General features: G+C 40.9%; 1 protein-coding gene across 1 annotated transcript in view; it reads right to left on the reverse strand.

Annotated features, from left to right (window-relative positions):
• CTNND2 (catenin delta 2) overlaps positions 1–18,273 on the reverse strand; it is a 961,852-nt gene extending 943,579 nt beyond the window's left edge. The window contains exon 1 of the mRNA XM_067030803.1: positions 18,117–18,273. Coding sequence (XP_066886904.1) covers positions 18,117–18,128 — 12 coding nt within the window. The 5' untranslated portion in view covers positions 18,129–18,273. The remainder of the gene's footprint in view (positions 1–18,116) is intronic.
• Between the last annotated feature and the right edge of the window lie 6,709 nt (positions 18,274–24,982).

Here is a 24,982-nt window from a genome sequence, read left to right on the forward strand (position 1 = left end):
TTCTCCTGGTGATCTGCAAACAACTTCACAAATTCCTCTGGCATCACGACATTCTCTATAACGTCACACATCTGCACATCCCAACACCTGAAATCGCACTTCGCATCTACACTTGTAGCTTAATATGCGGGCACAGCTTAGCTTCTTGGTATGACGGTGGCAACTCTTCCACGTGCCAACAGTATCACGGCAAAGTGTTGAGTACCATACGGATATACGGGGGTGACCCACCTGCCTGCACTGTCCTTCTCAATGCCTTGAAGTGAATGTAGAAGCAGCCTCACCCTTTGCCAAATGCCCAAAGATATCTATCTTCAGAGACACGTTAGCAGTAAACATGTAGGTAACAATGATCTACCTATACAAAAACTATGTAGCAGAAACACTGAAATTACTCCTATAGTATGCGAGCAGCTTTTTAAAGTAAATCATGGGCATACGTATTGAAAAGAAGGTACAATAAATAAGAAACAGAATTCCCCCTGACAGTCCACAAAGCAACTTGTTCTAAAAAGTAAGAAGAAGAAAAGACAAGAGGCATCAAACACAGCTGGGTAAGCATAACATTAAGACGTTGAGAGACACTGTGAAACTAGTTCTGAGTTTAAGAGCATCTTCTCTGTGTCAGAGCTAAAAAACTCATCTAGCCACCAAACCCGCAGCCCGCCACATCTCAAATAACTAAAATCACGAATAACTGCGAGGATCAGCATATATATTTAAACTCAGATTTAAAAAAAAAAATCACCTAAGAAGCTTCTGAGAATAAGCAAAGATGACAAAATCTCCTATTGATTCAAAAATCTGTTACATTGCTTTCAAAATCCTTATCCTCCCTTTCAAAAGATAAAATATGGGAAAGCACCTGTACTGGCTAACATGCTATGCAACTTAAAGGAATGACTCTGCTTATATTTCCTCTCACACCCTGTACAACTCAAGACAGCACTTTATCGGGCTGCCCCAAGCTGTCCCCCTTGTAGGTCTGTATCACCTGCCTTTCTGTAGGTATACCTGCTATTATAAAATGCATTATTTGTCAGGCTGCCAGGAAGCCACATAAACTCATATGATTACACTATATAAACGTAAAGTATTTGTGTTTAGCAATGAAAGATCCTGAGTCCTAGCGGCAATGAATGCATCTTAAATAGAACTGGCAGGAAGGAAGGGAAGGGTTTCAGAGGTGTGATGGGAAACAAGGCGGCATGGCCACCTGAATTTGAAATCCAAGACTGGAAAGGATAGAAGTAGCTACTCTCCAACTAGAGAAAATGGCTAAACTACTCAGAGCGGGGCACATTATCTGGCTCTGAAGTAGCATGTTGTTTGCCACTATTTATAACTTACTGCTCCTTCAAAACTCATACTCAGCCCCTTGTTGACTGAATGGATGAATCAGTGAACAGTTGACCAGCCAGTTAAAAAAAGTTATGTTGCCAAAAGTAGTTTAAGCCGCCTGCTTCTTCTCACTTAAAATCTCCACACTTCTTCCCAGGTGTTAGCAAATTCCCACGCCATCTATCAGAGCTCTCCAGAACATACTGTCTTGTGTGTCCACAGTCTGTATTTGTGGAGGAAGATGGAAGGTCGCCACGTGGCAATTTCCCCCAGCCATCCTCTTGCCCTACCTTCTCACACTCTGCTTCTTTCTAGGGTTCATATGTACAAGCTAAAAGCACCCCATGAATCATCTCAACTGCTGAACCAGGAAATATGGAATCACTATCCAATTTATCACCCAACCTGCCCTCAGCTGCAGAAAGAAGACTTCATATGTATAAGAGAAAAGGATCATACCCGAGCCTGCTCCAAGCAGTGAGCAAAACCATAATTTGCATCTCCTCCTGAGTACCTAAAACTTTGCTACTCACTAAGAAATGTTCTCAATGATGCACATTAATTCCCCTTCCTTCAAAAGTTACATAAGAATAGGGAACAAATTAAAGGGGTTCTTTATTTTTTTCTGTAACTTACACATGATTTCTTCCCATTGGCAGGCTACAGTTACAGTGATAAGAATTCTCTGAAATTTTGTTCCAAGTATTTAAGGAAATCTGCTCAAAAAATGGAAGCCAGCTATGGTTCACACTTCTAAAACTGTTCTGATAAAGCCTTCCAGGCGCCAGACTCTGCAGCCCACCAGGAGAGAAAATAATATTCTGGGGACATTTCTACAGACTTCAATCTCTGAGGAACAATAGGCCTTCATTTTACTTCCCTTTTAAGCAGCAAATATCTGTGCAAAAAAGAAAAAAAATAGAAGGAATTTTATTGACCCAATTTGGTATAACAAATAATTTTTGAAGTGGTATAAAGAAAAAACAGGAATTACTTCCGCTGATAGATAAAGGAGAATTCTTCCTTTAGGCGATACCCAATGGTGTGAAATGTAGCAGTATCTTTACAACCATCAGAGAATTGGGCAGTTTATGACGCTATTAGTAATGGAGGTCAGAGACTTAGTTTTACAGACAAGAAAATTTTTTGATTCCAATTCATGCAAAAAAAAAAGATTACTCTATTTTTGAAGCACACAGAAAGTTCCAGGGAATATATATATATATATATATATATATATATATATTTTTTTTTTTTTTTTTTTTTTTTTTCCGGTACGCGGGCATCTCACTGTTGTGGCCTCTCCCGTTGCAGAGCACAGGCTCCGGACGTGCAGGCTCAGCGGCCATGGCTCACGGGCCCAGCCGCTCCGCGGCATGTGGGATCTTCCCGGACCGGGGCACGAACCCGTGTCCCCTGCATCGGCAGGCGGACTCTCAGCCACTGCGCCACCAGGGAAGCCCCAGGGAAAATATTTTATACTTAAATGCTTGTTATGATTTGGCCTCCCGAAGCATTTTCATATGACTTATCATATCACATTCACAAAAGCCCTGTGAATTTTGATCCCAATGAGCAGAAGACAAAACAGGCACAGACTCAAGGTCACAGTAGAAAGCTACTATCAAGCATGATCTGGATGCCAGAACTCTGCATTCTAAGCCAGTGTTCACTCCAGAGAGCCACAGTGCCAAGCACCCAAAAGGAACCAAAATCAAACAAATCTGAGTTCATGAATCATTTTGGACAATGCAAACATAACCGTACAGATAGTGAGAGCACCAGAGGCACAACTAACTGCTGGACAATCATAGACAGCAAGACACTGGAACTCACCAAAAAAGATACCCTACATCCAAAGACAAAGGAGAAGCCGCAATGAGATGGTAGGAGGGGCGCAATCACAATGAAATCAAATCCCATAACCTCTACGTGTGTGACTCACAAACTGGAGAACACTTATACCACAGAAGTCCACCCACTGGAGTGAAGGTTCTGAGCCCCACGTCAGGCTTCCCAACCTGGGGGTCCAGCAATGGGAGGAGGAACTCCCAAAGAATCAGACTTTAAAGGCTAGTGGGATTTGATTATAGGACTTCGACAGGACTGGGGGAAACAGAGACTCCACTCTTGGAGGGCACACACAATGTAGTGTGCACATCAGGACCCAGGGGAAGGAGCAGTGACCCCAGGGGAGACTGAACCAGACCTACCAGCAAGTGTTGGAGGGTCTCCTGCAGAGGTGGGGGGAAGCTGTGGCTCACCATGGGGACAAGGACCCTGGCAGCAGAAGTTCAGGGAAGTACTCCTTGGCATTAGCCCTCGGGGAGACCACCAGTAGCCCCACCAAAGAGCCTGTAGGCTCTAGTGTTGGGTCGCCTCAGGCCAAACAACCAACAGGGAGGGAACCGAGCCCCACCCATCAGCAGACAAACAGATTAAAGTTTTACTGAGCTCTGCCCATCAGAGCAACAGGCAGCTCTACCCACCACCAGTCCCTCCCATCAGGAAGCTTACACAAGCCTCTTAGATAGCCTCATCCACCAGAGGGCAGACAGCAGAAGCAAGAAGAACTACAGTCCGGCAACCTGTGGAATGAAAACCACATTCAGAGAAAGACAGACAAAATAAATAGGCAGAAGCCTATGTACCAGATGAAGGAAAAGATAAAACGCCAGAAAAACGACTAAATGAAGTGGAGATAGGCAACCTTCCAGAAAAAGAATTCAGAATAATGATAGTGAAGATGATCCAGAACCTCAGAAAAACAATGGAGGCAAAGATCAAGAAGAAGCAAATGTTTAACAAAGACCAAGAAGAATTAAAGAACAAACAAACAGAGAAACAATACAATAACTGAAAGGAAAAATATACTAGAAGGAATCAATAGCAGAATAACTGAGGCAGAAGAATGAATAAGTGACCTGGAAGACAGAATGGTGGAATTCAATGCTGTAGATCAAAATAAACAAAAAAAAATGAAAAGAAATGAAGACAGCCTAAGAGACCTCTGGGACAACATTAAATGCACCAATATTCACATTATAGGGGTCCCAGAAGGAGAAGAGAGAGAGAAAGGGCCCAAAAAAATATCTGAAGAGAGTATAGTTGAAAACTTCCCTAACATGGGAAAGGAAACAGCCACCCAAGTCCAGAAAACACAGACTGCCCCAGACAAGATAAACCCAAAGAGAAACACGCCGACACACACAGTAATCAAATTGACAAAAACTAAAGACAAAGAAAAATTATTAAAAGCAACAAGGGAAAAATGACAAAACATACAAGGGAACTCCCATAAGGTTAACAGCTGATTTCTCAGCAGAAACTCTACAAGCCAGAAGGGACTGGCATGATATACTTAAAGTGATGAAAGGGAAGAAGCTACAACAAAGATTACTCTACCCAGCAAGGATCTCATTCAGATTCCACAGAGAAATCAAAAGCTTTACAGACAAGCAAAAGCTAAGAGAATTCAGCACCACCAAACCAGCTCTACAACAAATGCTAAAGGAACGTCTCTAAATGGGAAACACAAGAGAAGAAAAGGACCTACAAAAACAAACCCAAAACAATTAAGAAATGGTAATAGGAACATACATATCAATAATTACCTTAAATGTAAATGGATGAAATGCTCCCACCAAAAGACAAAGACTGGCTGAATGGATACAAAAACAAGACCCATATATATGCTGTCTACAAGAGACCCACTTCAGACCTAGGGACACATACAGACTGAAAGTGAGGGGATGGAAAAAGATATTCCAAGCAAATGGATATCAAAAGAAAGCTGGAGAAGCAATTCTCATATCAAACAAAATAGACGTTAAAAAAAAGACCATTACTAGAGACAAAGAAGGACACTACATAATGATCAAGGGATCAATCCAAGAAGAAGATATAACAATTATAAACATTTATGCACCCAACATAGGAGCACCTCAATACATAAGGCAAATGCTAACAGCCATAAAAGGGAAAATTGAGGGCTTACCTGGTGGCACAGTGGTTGAGAATCCGCCTGCCGATGCAGGAGACACGGGTTCGTGCCCTGGTCCGGGAAGATCCCACATGCCGCGGAGCAACTAAGCCCGTGAGCCATGGCCGCTAGGCCTGTGCGTCCGGAGCCTGTGCTCCACAACGGGAGAGGCCACAACAGTGAGAGGCCCGCATACCGCAAAAAAAAAAAAAAAAAAAAAAAAAAGGGGAAAATTGACAGTAATGCAACACCAGTAGGGGACTGTAACAGTGCACTTTCACCAATGGACACATCATCCAAAATGAAAATAAATAAGGAAACACAAGTTTTAAATGATACATTAAACAAGATGGACTTAATTGATATTTATAGGACATTCCATCCAAAAACAACAGAACACACTTTCTTCTGAAGTGCTCATGGAACATTCTATAGGCTAGATCATATCTTGGATCACAAATCAAGCCTTGGTAAATTTAAGGAAACTGAAATCATATCAAATATCTTTTCGATACACAACACTATGAGACTAGATATCAATTACAGGAAAAAAAACTATAAAAAACACAAACACGTGGAGGCTAAACAATACACTACTAAATAACCAAGACATGACTGAAGAAATCAAAGAGGAAATCAAAAAATACCTAGAAACATACGACAATGAAAACACGATGACCCAAAACCTATGGGATGCAGCAAAAGCAGTTCTAAGTGGGACGTTTATAGCAATACAATCCTACCTCAAGAAAAAAGAAACATCTCAAATAAACAACCTAACCTTACACCTAAAGCAATTAGAGAAAGAAGAACAAAAAAAAAAACCAAAGTTAGCAGAAGGAAAGAAAGCATAAAGATCAGAGCAGAAATAAATATAATATAGAAACAAAGAAAACAACAGCAAAGATCAATAAAACTAAAAGCTGATTCTTTGAGAAGATAAAATTGATAAACTTTTAGCCAGACTCATCAAGAAAAAGAGGGAGAGGACTCAAATCAATAAAATTAAAAATGAAGAAGGGGAAGTTACAGTGGACACCGCAAAATACAAAGCATCATAAGAGACTACTACAAGCAACTCCATGCCAATAAAATGGACAACCTGAAAGAAATGGACAAATTCTTAGAAAGGTATAATCTTCCAAGACTGAACCAGGAAGAAATAGAAAATATGAACAGACCAAACAAGTAATGAAATTGAAACTGTGATTAAATCTTCCAACAAACAAAAGCCCTGGACCAGATGGCCTCACAGGTGAATTCTATCAAACATTTAAGTGAATTATATTAAACATTAGAGCAGCACCCATCCTTCTCAAACTCTTCCAAAAAGTTGGAGGGGAAGGAACACTCCCAAACTCATTCTACAATACCACCATCGCCCTGATACTAAAAACAGACAAAGATACTACAAAAAAAGAAAATTACAGACCAATATCACTGATGAATATAGATGCAAAAATCCTCAACAAAATACTAGCAAACGCAATCCATCAACACATTAAAAGGCTCATACACTATGAACAAGTGGGATTTATCCCAGGGATGCAAGGATTCTTCAAAATATGCAAAACAATCAATGTGATACACCATATTAACAAACTGAAGGATAAAAACCATATGATCATCACGCATTTATGAAAAAAACTCTCCAGAAAGTGGGCATAGAAGGACTCTACCCCAACATAATAAAGACCATATACGACAAACCCACAGCAAACATCATTCTCAATGGTGAAAAACTGAAAGCATTTCCTATAAGACCAGGAGCAAGACAAGGATGTCCACTCTCGCCACTATTATTCAACATAGTTTTGGAAGTCCTAGCCATGGCAATCAGAGAAGAAAAAGAAATGAAAGGAATACAAATTGGAAAAGAAAAAGTAAAACTGTCACTGTTTGCAGATGACATGATACTATACATAGAGAATCCTAAAGATACCACCAGAAAACTACTAGAGCTAATCAATGAATTTGGTAAAGTTGCAGGATACAAAAGTAATGCACAGAAATCTCTTGCATTCCTATACACTAATAATGAAAGATCAGAAAGAGAAATAAAGGAAACAATCCCATTCACCATGGCAACAAAAAGAGTAAAATACCTAGGAATAAACCTAACTAAGGAGGGTAAAAGACCTGTACTCAGAAAACTGTAAGACACTGATGAAAGAAATCAAAGATGACACAAACAGATGGAGAGATATACCATGTTCTTGGATTGGAAGAATCAGTATTGTGAAAATGACTATACTACCAAAAGCAATCTAAAGATTCAGTGCAATCCCTATCAAATTACTAATGGCATTTTTTACAGAACTAGAACAAAAAAAATCTTAAAATTTGTATCGAGACACAAAAGACCCTGAATAAGCCAAAGCAATCTTGAGGGAAAAAAACAGAGCCAGAGGAATCAGACTCCCTGACTTCAGACCATACTACAAAGCTGCAGTAATCAAGACAATAAGGTACTGGCACAAAAACAGAAATATAGATCAACGGAACAGGATAGAAAGCCCAGAGATAAACCCACGCACCTACGGTCAACTAATCTATGACAAAGGAGGCAAGGATATACAATGGAGAAAAGACTGGGAAAACTGGGCAGCTACATGTAAAAGAATGAAATTAGAATACTTCGTAACACCGTACACAAAAGTAAACTCAAAATGGATTAAAGACCTAAATGTAAGACCGGACAATATAAAACTCTTAGAGGGAAACATAGGAAGAACACTCTTTGACATAAATCACAGCAAGATCTTTTTTGACCCACCTCCTAGAGTAAATGAAATAAAAACAAAAATAAACAAATGGGACCTAATGAAATATAGGAGCTTCTGCACAGCAAAGGAAAACTATAAACAAGATGAAAAGACAACCCTCAGAATGGGAGAAAATATTTGCCAATGAATCAATGGGCAAAGGATTAATCTCCAAAATATATAAACAGCTCACGCAACTCAGTATAGAAATAACAAACAACCCAATCCAAAAATGGGCAGAAGACCTAAATAGACATTTCTCAAAAGAAGATATACAGATTGCCAAGAGGCACATGAAAAGCTGCTCAACAGCACTTATTATTAGAGAAATGCAAATCAAAACTACAATGAGGTGTCACCGCACACTGGTTAGAATGAGCATCATCAGAAAATCTACAAACAACAAATACTGGAGAGGGTGTGGAGAAAAGGGAGCCCGCTTGCACTGTTGCTGGGAATGTAAGTTGATACAGCCACTATGGAGAACAGTATGGAGGTTCCTTAAAAAACTAAAAATAGAACTACCATATGACCCAGCAATCCCACTACTGGGCATATATCCAGAGAAAACCGTAATTCAAAAAGACACATGCACCCCAATGTTCACTGCAGCACTATTTACAATAGCCAGGTCATGGAAACAACCTAAATGCCCATCGACAGACGAATGGATAAAGAAGATGTGGTACATATATACAATGGAGTATTACTCAGCCACAAAAAGGAACAAAGTTGGGTCATTTCTAGAGACATGGATGGGTCTAGAGACTGTCATACAGAGTGAAGTAAGTCAGAAAGAGAAAAACAAATATTGTATATTAACGCACATATGTAGAACTAGAAAAATGGTACAGATGAACCGGTTTGCAAGACAGAAACAGAGACACAGATGTAGAGAACTAATGTATGGACACCAAGCGGGGGGATAGTGGCGGGGGGTGGGGGGTGATGAATTGGGAGACTGGGATTGACATGTATACACTAATATGTATAAAACAGATAACTAATAGGAACCTGCTGTAAAATAAATAAATATTTTTTTTAAGTGCACATATAGCTCACCATGATTAGCAGAGTGTTTACCGTGGGCCAACTATGTGCTAGGATTTTAGAATCAGTGATAAAAAGGGACTGATTACCCATATGGGGTGGGGGGGGTTGGGAGAAGCATGGTCCTCTATGACTTGTACATTGTATATATGGCGTATGTAGATATATATGTACCTGTATATATGATTACTAAATTACTAAAGTAATTGAGGTTCACTAATGTACTAGGTTCTCGCTATGTATTTTAAGTCCATACTCTCTCAGTTTGCCCACACAAAAACCTGAAGACAACAGGAATTTTTATTCCCCCTCCATCGACTATGACATTCAGTGGTAACTTATCTACTCACTTTGAGCTATAAACTCCGTCATGTTGAGATACAACTATTAAGGTATTCCCTCCATGTGTTCCACGGGCGTCTTTACTACTGGGACACACAGAAGCAGAGAGCAGTAGAAATTTTCCTTAAAGAAGAATTCCTTCTAAGAAATGGGGATATACTGAACTACAAGCTTTAGAATTATGCTTTAAAAATAAGAATTCACAAAATGAGGGGTAAACGGATAAAACATGGCAAAGGGTAATGTAATTACTGTCAACAAGAACACAAATCAAGGACAAGGCAAATGGACCAATTAAGCAGTATGCAGAAGATACAAAAAGATAATTCACCAACAAATTAGGAGTGCGTCATAAACTTACACAATATTTAACCTCAGCCATAGTCAAACTTAAACCACAGGAAAACATGATATTTCCCCTATTTAACTGAAAATTGTTGTTTGGGGTTTTTTTCTTTAAATTATAATACCCAGTGTTATCAAAATCATGGGGAGGGCTTCCCTGGTGGCGCAGTGGTTGAGAGCCCGCCTGCTGATGCTGGGGACACGGGTTCGTGCCCCGGTCCGGGAGGATCCCACGTGCCGCGGAGCGGCTGGGCCCGTGAGCCGTGGCCGCTGAGCCTGCGCGTCCGGAGCCTGTGCTCCGCAACGGGAGAGGCCGCAGCGGTGAGAGGCCCGCGTACCGCAAAAAAAGAAAAAAAAAAAAAAAACCCATGGGGAAATTGGCACACTCTTGCCTTGCCTGAAGAAATATAAATCATAGAATCTTTCTGGAAGACAATGTGACAACATATATCAATAATCCTGAAAACATCCAGTTCTAGGGAAGTAACCTAGAGAAAATAACCAGATGAAAACTATTTAGCTTTAATTATAACATCATATATACCACCCCAAAATGAAAATGCCATCAATCTCCAAAAACAGCAAGTTATTTAAGTAACTGATGTTATATAAAGGTATGGATGAATATTAATTATATGACAAACGCCATTTTACATGTTAAAAGGGTAACAAAACAGAATATGAGAAGTCTTCTAAATTTAAATATGTGCATGGGATAGCATTTCTACTAAAAATATACTCATTTCGGGGGCCTGAGATCATACATGAACTTTAGCTTCTTTGAATCAATTCCCTATTTTCCAAATTGTTAATAAGCATGCATTACTTTTAAAAACGGAAACCAATAATAAAGCATTAGTCGAAAAAGAGAAAAATATTTCACTAATGTGCTGCGGAGTTCTCAAGAAGGCAACAAGTTGCTAAAACTACACAACACATCTCTCAAACCTAAAAGCAGAGAAAACCTAGGTGTGGCACCGGTTAGAGTATGTGTGATAAGCACTCCAGACAATGAACTCTGTTAACTTTCAGTCAGACATTCAGCTGCTTAATGAAATTTACCCCAAAGCAAATATATACTACTCTTTTCAAAAATTTAAAGGCATGATTTTTTTCCTGTGTGATGTATTATATATCGTTATGATATATTTGGTGGAGAGATAATATATAAAGAGCAAAACACTTGAAACTGCCATAAATGCTATGTTCTTGTGTTTGTGTGTCTACGTGAGTGGGTGTGTAGGATGGGTATCCTATTCAATACAGGTTTTTGTCTGGATTTTCTTCTTCACCTTCAGTACCATGAATACTGCCCATATAATCAACTATTCTTTGAAAAGATAACTCATAGCTACATAATATTCTTTTGGATAGAGGTGCCATTGCATGTCTATACATCTACTATGCATTCAGCATTATATTCTTTTCCAACCCAACTCAGGCCAAACAGTTTGATCCACACGCTACAAACCCCAGTCTTCCTGCACTACCTTCCATGCCCTGGGTAAATGTGACATGATCACTCCTGTCTCTCAGGCTATCTACACGATGCCCACGTCACCTGTCTGTCTTTCTGGAGAACTCCTTGCCTCTTCATCCAGTGAGCCTAAAAATACCTCGCTCAGCACCAATGAGGAGCGTGTCAGAAACAAGAGGCTGAATTTTGGCTCTTTTATGTTCGGAAGACTTGGTTTGCTACCAAAGAAGTTGCTCTTGCTGGAAATTAAATTATTCTGTGTTACTGAAGGTAATGACCGCGATGTTACTCTAATGTTTGAAAGGCCAAATAAAATATTTGAGAGAGAAGGATAAAATTTATTTTAAGAAATGAGCCTTTTGTTTTTTGGGTTTTTTTAGGTGGAGTAGTCATGCTTGAAGTCAAATCAAACATCATGTCTATGGAAATCATGTTTTTTTCTTCTTTCTTAAGGGTGTCCATTACTACTCCTGTTCAAAGTTAAAACATGAAACAACAGCCAAACTCTAATGATCTACACTGAGGTAGAAAGTGCTGTGAATAATAGCTAGCATGGGTCATCATTTATATACAGTTTGGGAACTCAGATTTTGACACTGTCCTTTTTATATCCAATTCGCACCACTTACAAGGCCATCCAATTACTGACAGTCAAAGTCTAGCATGGGGAGTAAGGGAAGAAATGAGTTATTTTTAAGATGGCAATAAATAAATCAGCTGAATTTCATGGACCATACTCTCTATAAATCAGCCAGGCATTTGCACACTGCCCCCTGGTAATTCCTGTTATCGTGTCAAAATACCATAAAATATTTAAAGAGTTCAACCATCACGCAAAATACCATTAAAGCTACTATAGCCAGAATTCTACAACCAGAAATTCTTTATAAACCATATCAATAGAAGGAACACTTTTTCCCTACTGGTGATATTTCCTTCCAGGCAAGAGGAACTTAATTAATGTTAACACTTCCGGCCTCTCCCCAGCCCTTGGTTTTCTCTGCCTCTGAAGAATAAAGGAAGCAGCTTGGCTAGCTTCTTCCTTCTTCCTCTGGAGATCTCCCTGACTGCAGAGAGCAAGGCTTGGGCTCTAGAGCTCAGAGCCAGCTCTGTCCCTGGGGGAAGGGAGGATGGGAGGAAGGCCAGGGGCCTGGATGTCATTTGGCATCACATCAAGCTATACCTAATCAAAATGGATATTTCCCCCATGGTGGCCACCGCTTTATCCTTTTCTTCTTCCCACATCCCAACTTTTTTTCAGAATCAGGGAGGGTTGGAGAGAGGGTTGATATTTACTGGGTTCCTTAGAGATATCATCAGTCCACATTTCTGCACATTTTATAACTTGAGGTAAATGCATACCTTTCTGTGATTTACGTTGTTGCATATTTAAGGGAGAAAAGATTACAATAAACATTATAAGATTATGAAGATGCTTCTAAACCAAATCATAAATTATACAAAACATGTGTACAAAATGCATTTTTCTTAATACATATATATTGAACCAAATGTCTAATGAAAGTCGAAATAATGACATCTATTAAGCAAAAAATGTTATTAATGTAAAATCGCCAGTCCTCACCTATTCAGGATAAATGTAATAGCTAATTTCAATGATAGAATGAACTGTTCCCCATCATCTAATGTCATAAACTAAACATCCCATCTAGTAACACACTCCGTATCATTCAAAACTTATAGAAACTTTGACACATAGTTATTTAACCAAACATAACTGGCTCACCAATGTACTTTGATCCAAAAAGCCGAACGGTCTTTTACGGTACCATGGATTTCACTCTGGTAACTTATAACTGGCAGTTCCCACAGCAATACATAAATTTGAATATAAATACCCACATTTATTGTCAAAATGTTTTTCTGACTGAAGGTAAATTAGCCTCCTGTTATACGGGTCACATTCTATAACAAAGTCGAAGATTCATCCAAGTGTTATTATCATAAAAATTATACTGAAGATCTCAGTTCTACCTTGCAGGAGCTGGGCAGAATCAAACCCAGAGGAGTTCAGCACTTCACCGAAGCAACTAAGAGTGAAAGGACAAGTGGAAACGACCGTTTACTTTTCAAAAAGGTACCGATGGACTCATGCTTCTTTTTTTTCCCAAAAAACTTGATTGTAATTGTGGGCGGGGTGGGTCTTCTCCTTATGCAATAAATTTAGCTGTTTAAGTTTCTTTTTTTCTTTGTCACAATGATTTTATGACAGGATTCATACTCTGTGGGTCTAAACAGAGCAGATGTTTAACATTTGACCTCGTGGAGAGGAATGTTTATTAAACTGTCTATAATATTCGTTGTACAATGTTCATCTTTGTAGAAAATTTGACTGTAATCGGGTGAATAGTGTAATGCTAATAGAGAATATCAAAATTTTGCAATTTCTGACTGTTAGATTAGAATTTTTTTAAATAATGGTGCCAGGAGATATAATTTGCTTCTCTTTTAGCTTAACTATTATATATTTTCATATGTAAAGGACGGGCATGTTGAAGAGCACAAAACATATTTTATATGCAAATCTACATAACACAGTAATAATATCAATAGTAGTAGGGAGAGAATATATCTATTTAAAAGCCTTTGTTAGAGAGGGTGGTGGCTTTTATAACGTATTTAATAATACATAAATGAAGCATAAGTACTGATCCTAATATGTAGATATCCACCTCTTGTGCTTGTACAAATATTTATAATTACAAGCCACTTATGCACTTACTTTACCCTAAAACGCTTTGAGATCCTGTGTTACTGAACTCATTTTAAAAAATAAGACATACAAATCTATTATACATTATTATTGACTATATTCCCCATGCTGTACATTTCATCGCCAGGACTCGTTCATTTTGTTTGTTTATTTATTGAATGTATACATTTATTTATCATACCCATTTTACAGCTGAAAAAACCGAGCTAAAAATTGAGGATCAAATAAATGGCCAAGGACACACAGCTTAGTAGAGACAGAGCTGGGATCCATCCAAAGCCAGTGCCCTCTCTCACCTCTCCATTTACTCGAAGCAGAATCCAAAATAGCATTACATTATGATATATATATTCTAATATTATATATAAATATGTTAAATAGTAAAAATATGACATATATATGTTATAGGGTAAAGCCCAACTTTTTCTCTAGAAATATATTTCTGACCTGAAATAACAATTAATGGAATAATAAGTTTCAATATATGTAATTCATTTCACAGATAACTTTTCAGGAATCTCAACCAAGGGACACAGGTGAATATTTGCCTAAGATGGAAAGCTTCTAGGAAGCATTGTTTCACTTACTCATTATTTGCAGTATGTCAAAAACTAATTGATACAGAGTGTAACTTCCATAGCCTAATATAGCTAAGACATTTCCTACAAAGCAATTAACCATGATACAGAACTTCAAATTACACTCAGCTGCTATGTGATCAAAAGATAAACAAGTGGAGGTGTCATAACTACACATTTTATAATGAGTCTTAACATTTTTCATGGACTAAAAGCACAGTATGGTAAAATATTTCTGTGAGATTCCTGGGCTGGAGCTACTGTTTGTGAATATAACTGGATTCGTTAAAGCCATCCAGGCAGTTTATTAATCAGTAGGTTAGACTGGCACAGAATGTGATAGAAGTTATTTATCTATGACATGTTTAATATTTTACATTAATATAAAAACCTGTTGCTTTGGCAGATTATCAGATAAACTAAAGCCAGCAACAAGTATCATGAACTATTCTTACTCAAATTAACTTTTCATCCCTATCCATGTGACACTTACCACAAAGCCATCAAAGTACCATAGTCCTGAGAACACCTTTGGAATATGAGTCATGAAAACCATCATGGAAGCCAACTGAAGAATTTGGCTTGAATGTGTATTTCAGCCCAGCAAAGACCCACTGTACTATGCCTTCAATGGAAGGACTGGATTGAAAAGCACCTGTTGGTCTTCTCTTGACTATTTGTTCACCCTCTGAATTATGTGTGCTCAAGTTTAGGTACTCTCAACAATGTGGCATCTTTTAAAGATAAAAATCTTTATAAAAAAATAAAAACTTTTAGGAATAGTAATCCTAGAATAACCAATTCCCCACTAAATAAATTAAAATAAAGTTCACACAGAGAAATGACCATCAGTGAGCATTCATATCTTCTGGGGATAATCATCAGAAAAAGAAAGAAAGAAAAAAAAAAAGAACAGGTTTGGCAGTTCAAAACGGCAACAGTTCCTATTTTAGTTCAACTGACTTGTTACAACCAGAAATACTGGTCCATACAAACTATCCCTCACTTTATGGACAAATTACAATAAATTATTTTAAATGTAACTTTAGTATTTTCTTACATAAAGACAACCTGATCAAATTACTCTGGAGAACTCTTCAACAATTCTACACAAATGCATACCATATAAAACAGAACTTTGAAAAAGCACAATAGAAACTGTCAAGTTCCAAAACATTGTCAGGAAAAGTATTGCGTATTCACTTACATGTCAAAAGTAATGTTATATTTGATAATATTATAACTTCATTTTAATTTTAAAGGTCACTATGAATGTGATATTATCCTTAGAAGTTATTTAGCAAAATTATAGATCACATTTTCAGCTGATATCATCTGAATTCCATTTTTCTCTCAGATGAAATATTTCAGTAGAAGAAAGAAGTGGCTTGTATTCTAATTGTGAAAGATGTGAATTTGCTGGAATTACTGTAATTTGACAGTGCATGAGTATTATTGCGAACAACAAAAACATCGGTGACATCTCTAATGATTAGGTTCTACAACGACACAAATATACACCAAACTAAATAGCTCCTTTCCACAAGACTATGACAATTTTATTAGGGCAACGACCTCCTGTACTCACTACAATTGCCGTTCAATCAAGTACTATCATTTTCAACCCGCAATATAACATAAAACTCACATCCCATACATGTAGTTTTTCCCACGCCCATCAGCTAGCTGCTCTCCGTGTGCACACATAGGCTCAGAGTAATCTCTATTAGTCCTCTAAGAATCATGTTTAAAACTGAAACACTAGATTTAAAAGGAAAATTGAAAAGAGAAATGAAAGTGTACATCACCTATTGCTTCTTTCTGCAAGAAATCTGATATTAAAACAATGCAACAAGCACAAGAGTGTGTTCAGAGAGCTCTTGGAAAGTTCTCTGAATATGAATAAGGTGAAACTAAAGCAACATTGGTAAAACTAATCACAATCTTCTATTAACTCGAGCCATGTAGACCTTGCTAGTCCTTTTGCAACGCTGAGCCTTGTTAGCTGTGTAATTACAGGCTTCCCAAATTTCAACATCTAACTCCAGATGCAATCATCTTCATTCAAGCCCTGAGATCGTGTAACCCACCAATCAGTGAGGATGCCACCGAACGTTTTCCCCAAAACATTAAAAATGGATTCTGCATGTGGCAAAGAGATTTCACAGGGCTTTAAAGCATTGAGTCCATATTTGAGGATGCCCACCCCTATCTGTCATACTTCTCATAGAGCAAGCCCCCCAAATGAGGGACAGGTTCAGCCCTGTAACTCGGTATGAGTCATATCAAACACTCTTCCATGAGATTTAAGTGGTACAGCTCTAAAGCCTTTTAATCCTGCAGGTGAACTACTAACAGTAAAGAGGTGAACTAAACTACCGTCAGTAGCCATGGTAATTTAAAGCTGCAGACGGAAAGATGCACAATGAGATAACTCTTAGGTAGTTTTCAGCACCTCCCTATTTTCATAGAAGTCGTTGCAGAAAATTCCAAGCATCTTAAATGTCGGTCACCTAGTTCCTAAAAGTGAAAATATGTACATATCAGACCTGACACTATGGTTGTAACGTACCCCTTCTCGAAACTATCGTATTTGCTTGGTAACATTAGGCATACATGCTTAAAAACACCTTTCAGAGCCAAAGCAAATCAGATCAGTTCAAGAGAAGCACGCAAGGGGAAAAGAAACATCTTGGAACAACAACCTGCCCATCGTTTTTTCCACACCCTTCACTACCCCAACATTCGCAAGGAAACACAACTTCGGGCATTTTTATAAGTAACTGTTCCTGGTGGGAACCACACACACAGACATACACACACCCCAAAACCTCTCAGACTGTTTTCCTACCACACAGACCAGGGAGGCTGCACCACCTCTCCAGCGACTTAATTCGGAACGTAGTGGTTGGAACCAGCTGAGCAGCAATCGACGGAAACACAGTACACGCCAGAATGAGAGGAAGGTCGGCGAAAAAAAGCAGCTTTGCTTTCGGCCATTAATTACCGATCACCCAAATATCGCCTAGCCACCTCCCACCCACATGCACAGCGTTCCGAACCTGGGTTTCAGACGGCGCTTGCCGGAGCCTCGCTCTCTATTGTCAGGACGCAGAAGCCCCCGAAACCTGTGACTCGAGCTGCAAATGCTTCCTCTGAAACAGCTAAATATAGACCAAAGGGGCTCTGGGTCTGGCAAGCAGCGGCAGACTGAAGAAACAGCCATGGACACATACGACCAAGTATTTCCATTTTGTTCTAGCCAAACATCGTAATGACATTGAACATAAGGGCGAAAGACTGGAGGGAAGTCCTCCCCACCCCCACCCGTCTTCTCCCGTATATTAGGGACGTCATGGATGCAACGGGTATATTCGGGAAGGTGGCAGGGAGCAGTACTGTTGGTGCTGCCCTATATACGCCTCCTCCGGGGGAGATGGGTGGCGTGAAGCGGGAGCACGCAGAGGAGCCACTTGGGAACCGCTCCGAGAAAGGCACTAACCCCGGCCCCCATTCCAGGCAGAGCCGTCTTCGGAGAGGGGACCCGGCGCGATCGCGGTCCTCCCCCGGCTGGCAGGACCGCGCAGCAGCAGCCGCCGTCACCGGCCGGCCGGGAGCAGCCGAGGACCAACCCCCACTGGCGGCGAGGAGGAGGAGGAGGAGGACAACGACGCCGAGCAGGATGCGCCTGGCCCCAGCAGCCCGGCGGAAGGCAACTCACCGAACGGCGCGGCGCCCGACTGCCTCCTCGCGAACATGCACCCGCCACCAGCGACAGCTTCTCAGTCCGGGGAAAGGCGTGCGCGCCGCCGCCCGGCTTCAGGGCAAGGTCCTGACCTTGCCCAACTGCAGCATCTTCCGCTTTTGTTGTCTGAGCGCGGCCGCGGGACAAGGGATGCCGGCCCGGAGCAGGGGCGAGCGCCGCGGGGGAGAGGCTGCTCCCGACGCCGGTGCGCGGCGCCCGGCCCGGCGGCCCCTCCGAGCGCAGCGAGCGCAGCGCCCCCTGCCCGGCTCCGCGGGCTCCGCGGGCTCGGGGCTCTTGCGGACTCCCGCCGGCTCCTCCGGGCTCCTCCCGGCTCCGGGCGCCGCCGCCGCCGGCCGGCCGGGCTGCAAGAGCCGCCACCGCCTCGCCCGCCGCTCCGCTCGGCCGGCTGCCGCCGCGGGCGCGAGCCTGGGGCCGCCGCGGCGCCCGGCGCCGAGCGCTCTCGTGCTGCGCCCCGCGCGCGGCCCGCGCCACCTGTGCCGCCGCCGCCGCCGCGGGCGAAGCTCCTCCCGCGGCGCGCGGCAGCCTCAGCCTCCACCTATACCTCGGCGGCCGGCTCGGGCGCCCGGCTAGTGAAGCAGCGTCCGCCCCGCCGCCCGAACCTGCCCTGGGTGCCGAGCATGCCCAGTGCCGCCGCGAGAGCGCCGCGCTTCGCCGTGCGCATTCCACTTCTCCTGGTTTTCGCGGCAGCAGCAGGAGAGAGGGGAGGAGGCCGCGGGTTGGGAGAGGGCCGAGCATCCTTGCGAACGCACACTCCGGCCCTCAGATGAGTGGATGCTCGCGAACCCGGCGAAAGCTGGGAAGGACCCGAGGAAGGCCTGGAACCCGGGGTTAGAACGGCGCTCATAGGGCCAGCGCCTTCGTTTACGTGCAAGATGCTGACAGTTTATGGTGGTCTGGCAGATGTCAGCGTGCAAACAAAGGGCAGGGATGGAAGGGGTTCTAAGGTAGCATGTGTGTGCGCTGGGGCAGGCGGCAGGCTGAATGTGATGCTGCTGGGTAGAGATGGAGGCTCTCAAATCCTGTGGTTCTAGAGCGAAGAAGCCAGGACATCCATCTCCGGTCTTCCCCACAGCGTCTGTCCAGTCTTCTGTCATTTCCAGTGCTTCGATTAAACATGCTTTTCGCGGGTGGAGAGACTTTCTCCTTAAACGAAATCCCTCTGGTTTTGAACCTGCTAGTATGTAACTTCCTGCAAGAAAGACCTTTGTCTAGTCTGGATCTTGAATGGATCGTAATACTAAGTTCACCTCCTCCTCCAGCGCCGCCTCTTCTTTCTTCCAACTTCTGCACCTCTGCCACCTTGTCTTCCTCCTCCCCGACCCCCTCTTCTCCCAGGCTAAGATGAAAACTCTCACCCCTTTCTTCCCCCAAAGTCTTCCTATACCCCCTGTATCGTTCTTGTTACTTTCAGATTGGTTTTGTGTCACCTCCTGGTTTGACAGCTCGTTGACTCCATGGGGACTTCTCTTTGCCTCTCTTTGCTGTGAAATACAGCAAGTAGCATCACCGCAGTGAACAGTGAAAAGTCTTGTTAGAAAACAAGACCCTTGTGCCAAGGAAGTCCTCTGGGCCTTCACCCGTGTCCCTCGGTTTTGGAAGTCATGACGGGGCTCAACCCTGTTGCAATTACAAGACTCGGGCAGGCAGAGCACAGCGTGCCCGGGGACCACGGCAAACACCCTTCCTAACGACGCCACCGCGCACCATCCCTGACCCTGTGGATCCCAGACTGTCTGGGGTTGTGATCTTCTCCACTCCTCCCCTCCCCAGAGCTGGTTTCCGAGACACAGATAAGCATGGCAGCATACAGGAAGCTGTCATCAGAGGGATTCCAGGGGCTTGTGATTCTGAGAAGCAATGTATTTCTCTTTTGTGTCAGAAGAGATAATCCAACAAAGTTAAATGACCTGAATATTTATCCCAGGCTATTCTCTAGGATACTTTGGAGGAAGATTAAAATTTGAAGTAAGAGCAAGGAAGTGTTTAGACAGGTTAAACGGGTAGAAATATACGCAAGGGGCAAGATTAAGCAAGGACTTTTGACAACAGTGCAAATGTACGTCTTTAATCCTCCTATCTCAAGGCTGGATAGGCATATATAGGCTTGGTCTCACCTCCCAAAGTAGTTCCCCAGCCTGGCTCCAAGTTTTAAAGCTGGCTCTTTGTTAAAGTACTTCTGACTTGGGGTTTCCCTGGGGCTTCCGTGGTGGCGCAGTGGTTATCTGCCTGCAAAGGCCGGGGACAGGGGTTCGATCCCTGGTCGGGAAAGATCCCACGTGCCGCAGAGCAACTAAGCCCGTGCACCACCACTGCTGAGCCCACAAGCCACAACTACTGAGCCCGTGTGCCACAACTACTGAAGCCCGCGTGCCTGGAGCCCGTGCTCCGCAACCAGAGAAGCCACCGCAATGAGAAGCCTGCGCACCGCAACGAAGAGTAGCCCCCGCTCACCGCAGCTAGAGAAGGCCGTGCACAGCAACAAAGACCCAAAAATATAAATAAATTTATTTTAAAAATATATACTTGACTCCTCTGAGGGAGGACACTGCTGGGCCATTTTTCAGCAGATGTTGAACTATATTTTCATTTTAGTTCTCAAAAAGGCAGTTCAGTTACTGTGGAGTATTTGGTACAAGACTAATTAGCAGTACTGTATCCATTAGGCCACATTATATTTTAAAGGTTGTTCTTTATTTTCACCGTAGCTTTGGTCAGATTTTTAGAAAAACAATTTAACCTGTACTCCTCTTTGCATCTTTTAACTCAGGAAGTCTTTGGGGGGTCGGGGGGGAATGCAGACTTGGAGGGTAGGTCAGTTCCACTTTGGATTAAATTTGAAGTAGGTGTATAGATACCATCCACAGCAGATACAGGTGTCTTTCATGCCCGTATAGATCTAAGTTAAGAAAATAATTTTCTAAAGGTTTTTAGAGTGTTTTTTTTTAATTATTTATTTTTTGGCTGTGTTTGTTCTTCCTTGCTGCGTGTGGACTTTTCTCTAGTTGCAGCGAGCAGGGGCTACTCTTTGTCGTGGTGCGTGGGCTTCTCACCACGGTGGCTACTCTTGTTGCAGAGCACGGATTCTAGGCGCACAGGCTTCAGTAGTTGCGGCACATGGGCTCAGTAGTTGTGGCTCACAGGCTTTGTTGCTCGGCGGCATGTAGGATCTTCCTGGACCAGGGCTCGAACCCATGTCCCCTCCATTGGCAGGCAGATTCTTAACCACTGTGCCACCAGGGAAGCCCCTAGAGTTATTTTTGAGCTAAGCAATAGCAAACCCTATTCACTAATTGTATGCCTTGGAAATGACCCATAGGCAGTCCCTATAGACTTCTTTGGAGGGCAGATGACTTCTGTTCTCCTAAACTAATTTGTAACTGAAGATATTAGTAAATGCACAATTTGATAATATTGAAAAATTAGATCTTGGAATGACTCACTGCTGCCATCTTTTGCCTCCTGCTTCTGATGGCTCCTGTGAAAAGGAATATTCTGAATTCCCTAGTTCACCATGAGACCAGAAAATTACTAACTTATTATTTTCATATTATAGTACTCAATGCTAAAAGAGAAAATTTTACTGTTTCTTCTGTTTATACATCACAAGAGTTATGTGGTACAGAAATCACATCTAAATACTGAGTGTTCTACCTTTGGATTTTTCAGATCAATTCAAAATTTGAAGCAAATATATTTTATATGGGAATTTTACTCATTTTTTTAGGAATAAGACCAAGTAGTTTAAAATATTCTTAAACATTAATGTATCATATTTTATACTTCAAAAAATATGCCAATTGATTCGAAGTGATTTAACTATAGAAATGTAACTTGCCATTGAGGTTCCAATAGAAGATAGTATTCCTGTAATTTTTAAAGTGAATTACCCACTGGATAAACAAGTGGAAATTTCTCAAGTTGGAAAATTAAACTATGTGAGTGATTATGGTTGCTGTCCAGCATTTAAACAGAGAGAGTAATGATACTCCTTTAAAATTTGCAATTTAAATTTCAAATCAAATTCTCTAAAATAGGAACAAAACTATATATATATACATATATATGGCTAATAAACACTGTTACTGGTCATAAAAGTATGCATTTGTTACTAGAGAACGTTATTAAAAGACTTTCAAAGTAAGTTAACTAATTTGAATTAACCATTATAATTAAGACCAATGTGTGGGTTATTTCATTATTTGATTTGAAACCTCACACTTTCACACAAACTACCTTTTGCTGCTGCTACTATTCATGTGATGGTGTCATTCATTCATTCACCAGCAAACGTTTATTGAGCATCTACTGTGGTTCAGACACTGGATAAAATTTGGAGAATCAATAGCACACAATAGGCAAGAAAACTAAATCCCTATCCTTATGGAATTTAATTATAAATTGGGGTTATTAGATGATGGGAGAAAAGAAAAACACTGAAGAGGTAACCACACTCATATAGCCTTCTTTTTTTCTAATTGTCTATATGCTTATGGTGTTGATGATTCTTTTAATCAATGTCTTTCTTTCCATGTTTTCTCATTGTTTTTGCCCCTTCCAGGAATTTCATGTTTTATGCCAGGACATGGGTAGCATGGTGAGGAAATAAGGCCTAAAGTACTGAAGCAAAGCAAGAAGAGGGATACAGCGAGTGTGCTCAGTAAGGGCTGAGGTTCTTGGAGATACGATGGAACAGGAGTGAACCCAGTGAAGGAATCAAAGAGCAGTGAGGGATCTAACGAAGGCCCCTACATGTATCAAAAGTTTACAACCTACTATTAAAACGTCTAAATCCAATGTAGGCTGGTCAGGCATGGAGAAGGTCAAGCATTACTGATCAGAACTGGGCAATGAGTCAGAAGTCTAGGTCAACAGGCATTGGTGAATTACTTATACAGAAAGAAAACATCAAATTATGGAGTGTGGACCTGGACACAGGATCTTAATAACAGGCATTGGTAACAACGAGAAATAAATGTTATGCTATGATTTATCAGCAATGCTTATAAATTTAATGGACTTCTAGAGGATGAAGGAATTCACTCCCCAAATTGGCTGGCTTGATACCTACAGACAAAGAATAGGAAGGAGAATCCTGTAAAATAAGATCCAAAGAGTGGACCAGGGAAATTCTTCTCCAGGTTCACCCAGACCTTCTCTACAAATTTTAAGGCAGAGTTGATTTAGTTTAAAAATTTCATCAACAAAATTTCAGTTTTTACACCAAACATCTAGGTCAATGGTTCTTAATGGAAGCATTACTGTTTCCATTTTAGAAATGTGTAAGAGGGTATTTTCTTATTGTTACTAGCAGTTTGTGGTCACGAGCCACACATTTTAAACATTCTGCAATATATGTGACAATCCCACAGGAGGAAGGATACGGGAATCTTGTAACCCTCACAGCTTTTCATCCATGTTGTTAAGAACCTGTTCACATGTAACTAAGCCTACTACATTACTCTGTTTTACATAGAAGCAAGAAAAAAATTTGCATGCTTTTAATGCAACTTGAATTTTGCAGGAATGCTATTAAGATAGAAATTATGGAAAGATTTAACATTGTTTTGTTCAGAAATTGACCACGGTTTGTTCAGAAGATTAAGTAGTCACCAGTGTACGCTGGTCAATGTAGGCTGTAGTATACATCTACATTCACCAGTAGTAAACATCTCACCAAAAGAAGACTCCTGTGTCAGTCTGTTGTTATATCCATTATCATTATGGAGATGCTACATGTACGGAGAAGTATCTGAGTATTTGGTTAGCTCTTCAAACCTAGTTGTGACCAAGCATTTACTTAAAGAAAAACATAATATTTTATTTTAAATAAGTTTCCTTTTGTTTCTTCTCTATATTTATCTTAAAGTATTGTGTAGGCCCTTAAAAATCAGTTAATATCTGTGAATTTCTTTTCAAAATAGCAAATTAAGCATTATACAATATTTGTTATAGAAATAAGGCATTGGGGTTTCAATAGGTTTGAGAATGAAATATCTAAATGATTCACTTAGGAAAATCAATAGTTATCTATTATAATCATGTATACTGTAGCCCCAGGAAGGGAAGCTGGGTTCATTAAAGAGTTTGGATCCCACCAAACATGTTAATTATTATTCTATTATTTTTATAGTGTAAAAATTATAATTAATGATTACTCACATACACAGGCCTCAAATTTAGTATGCATGCATAGGAAGAATCTACAAATTAATCCTGATTTTCCCTCAGTCTTACAGCCTCAGATTCACCTTCTTCCCTGAATCCCAAATATTTGTCGATATCACCATTTATTGTGTTGTTTCGCCTTAGAACTTTGATTTGGCCTTTCAAATTTATTTACCCTCTACTTTTTCTATTCACTCTTCTAATTAAGCCAAACTAATCTAATTAAGTCCAAATCGCTGTTGGTTACCTTCCCAATATCTATCTTCCCCATCTTCCTTTTGTACAGGACCCAAATTTTGTTTGGAGAGGCATGTCACCACCTATAAAACAACACTTCTTAGACTTCCCTGGTGGTGCAGTGGTTAAGAATCTGCCTGCTAATTCAGGGGACACGGGTTCAAGCCCAGGTCCAGGAAGATTCCCACATGCCGCGGAGC

This window comes from Kogia breviceps, chromosome 4, assembly GCF_026419965.1.
Source record: "Kogia breviceps isolate mKogBre1 chromosome 4, mKogBre1 haplotype 1, whole genome shotgun sequence".
In the NCBI taxonomy this organism is placed as follows: domain Eukaryota; kingdom Metazoa; phylum Chordata; class Mammalia; order Artiodactyla; family Physeteridae; genus Kogia; species Kogia breviceps.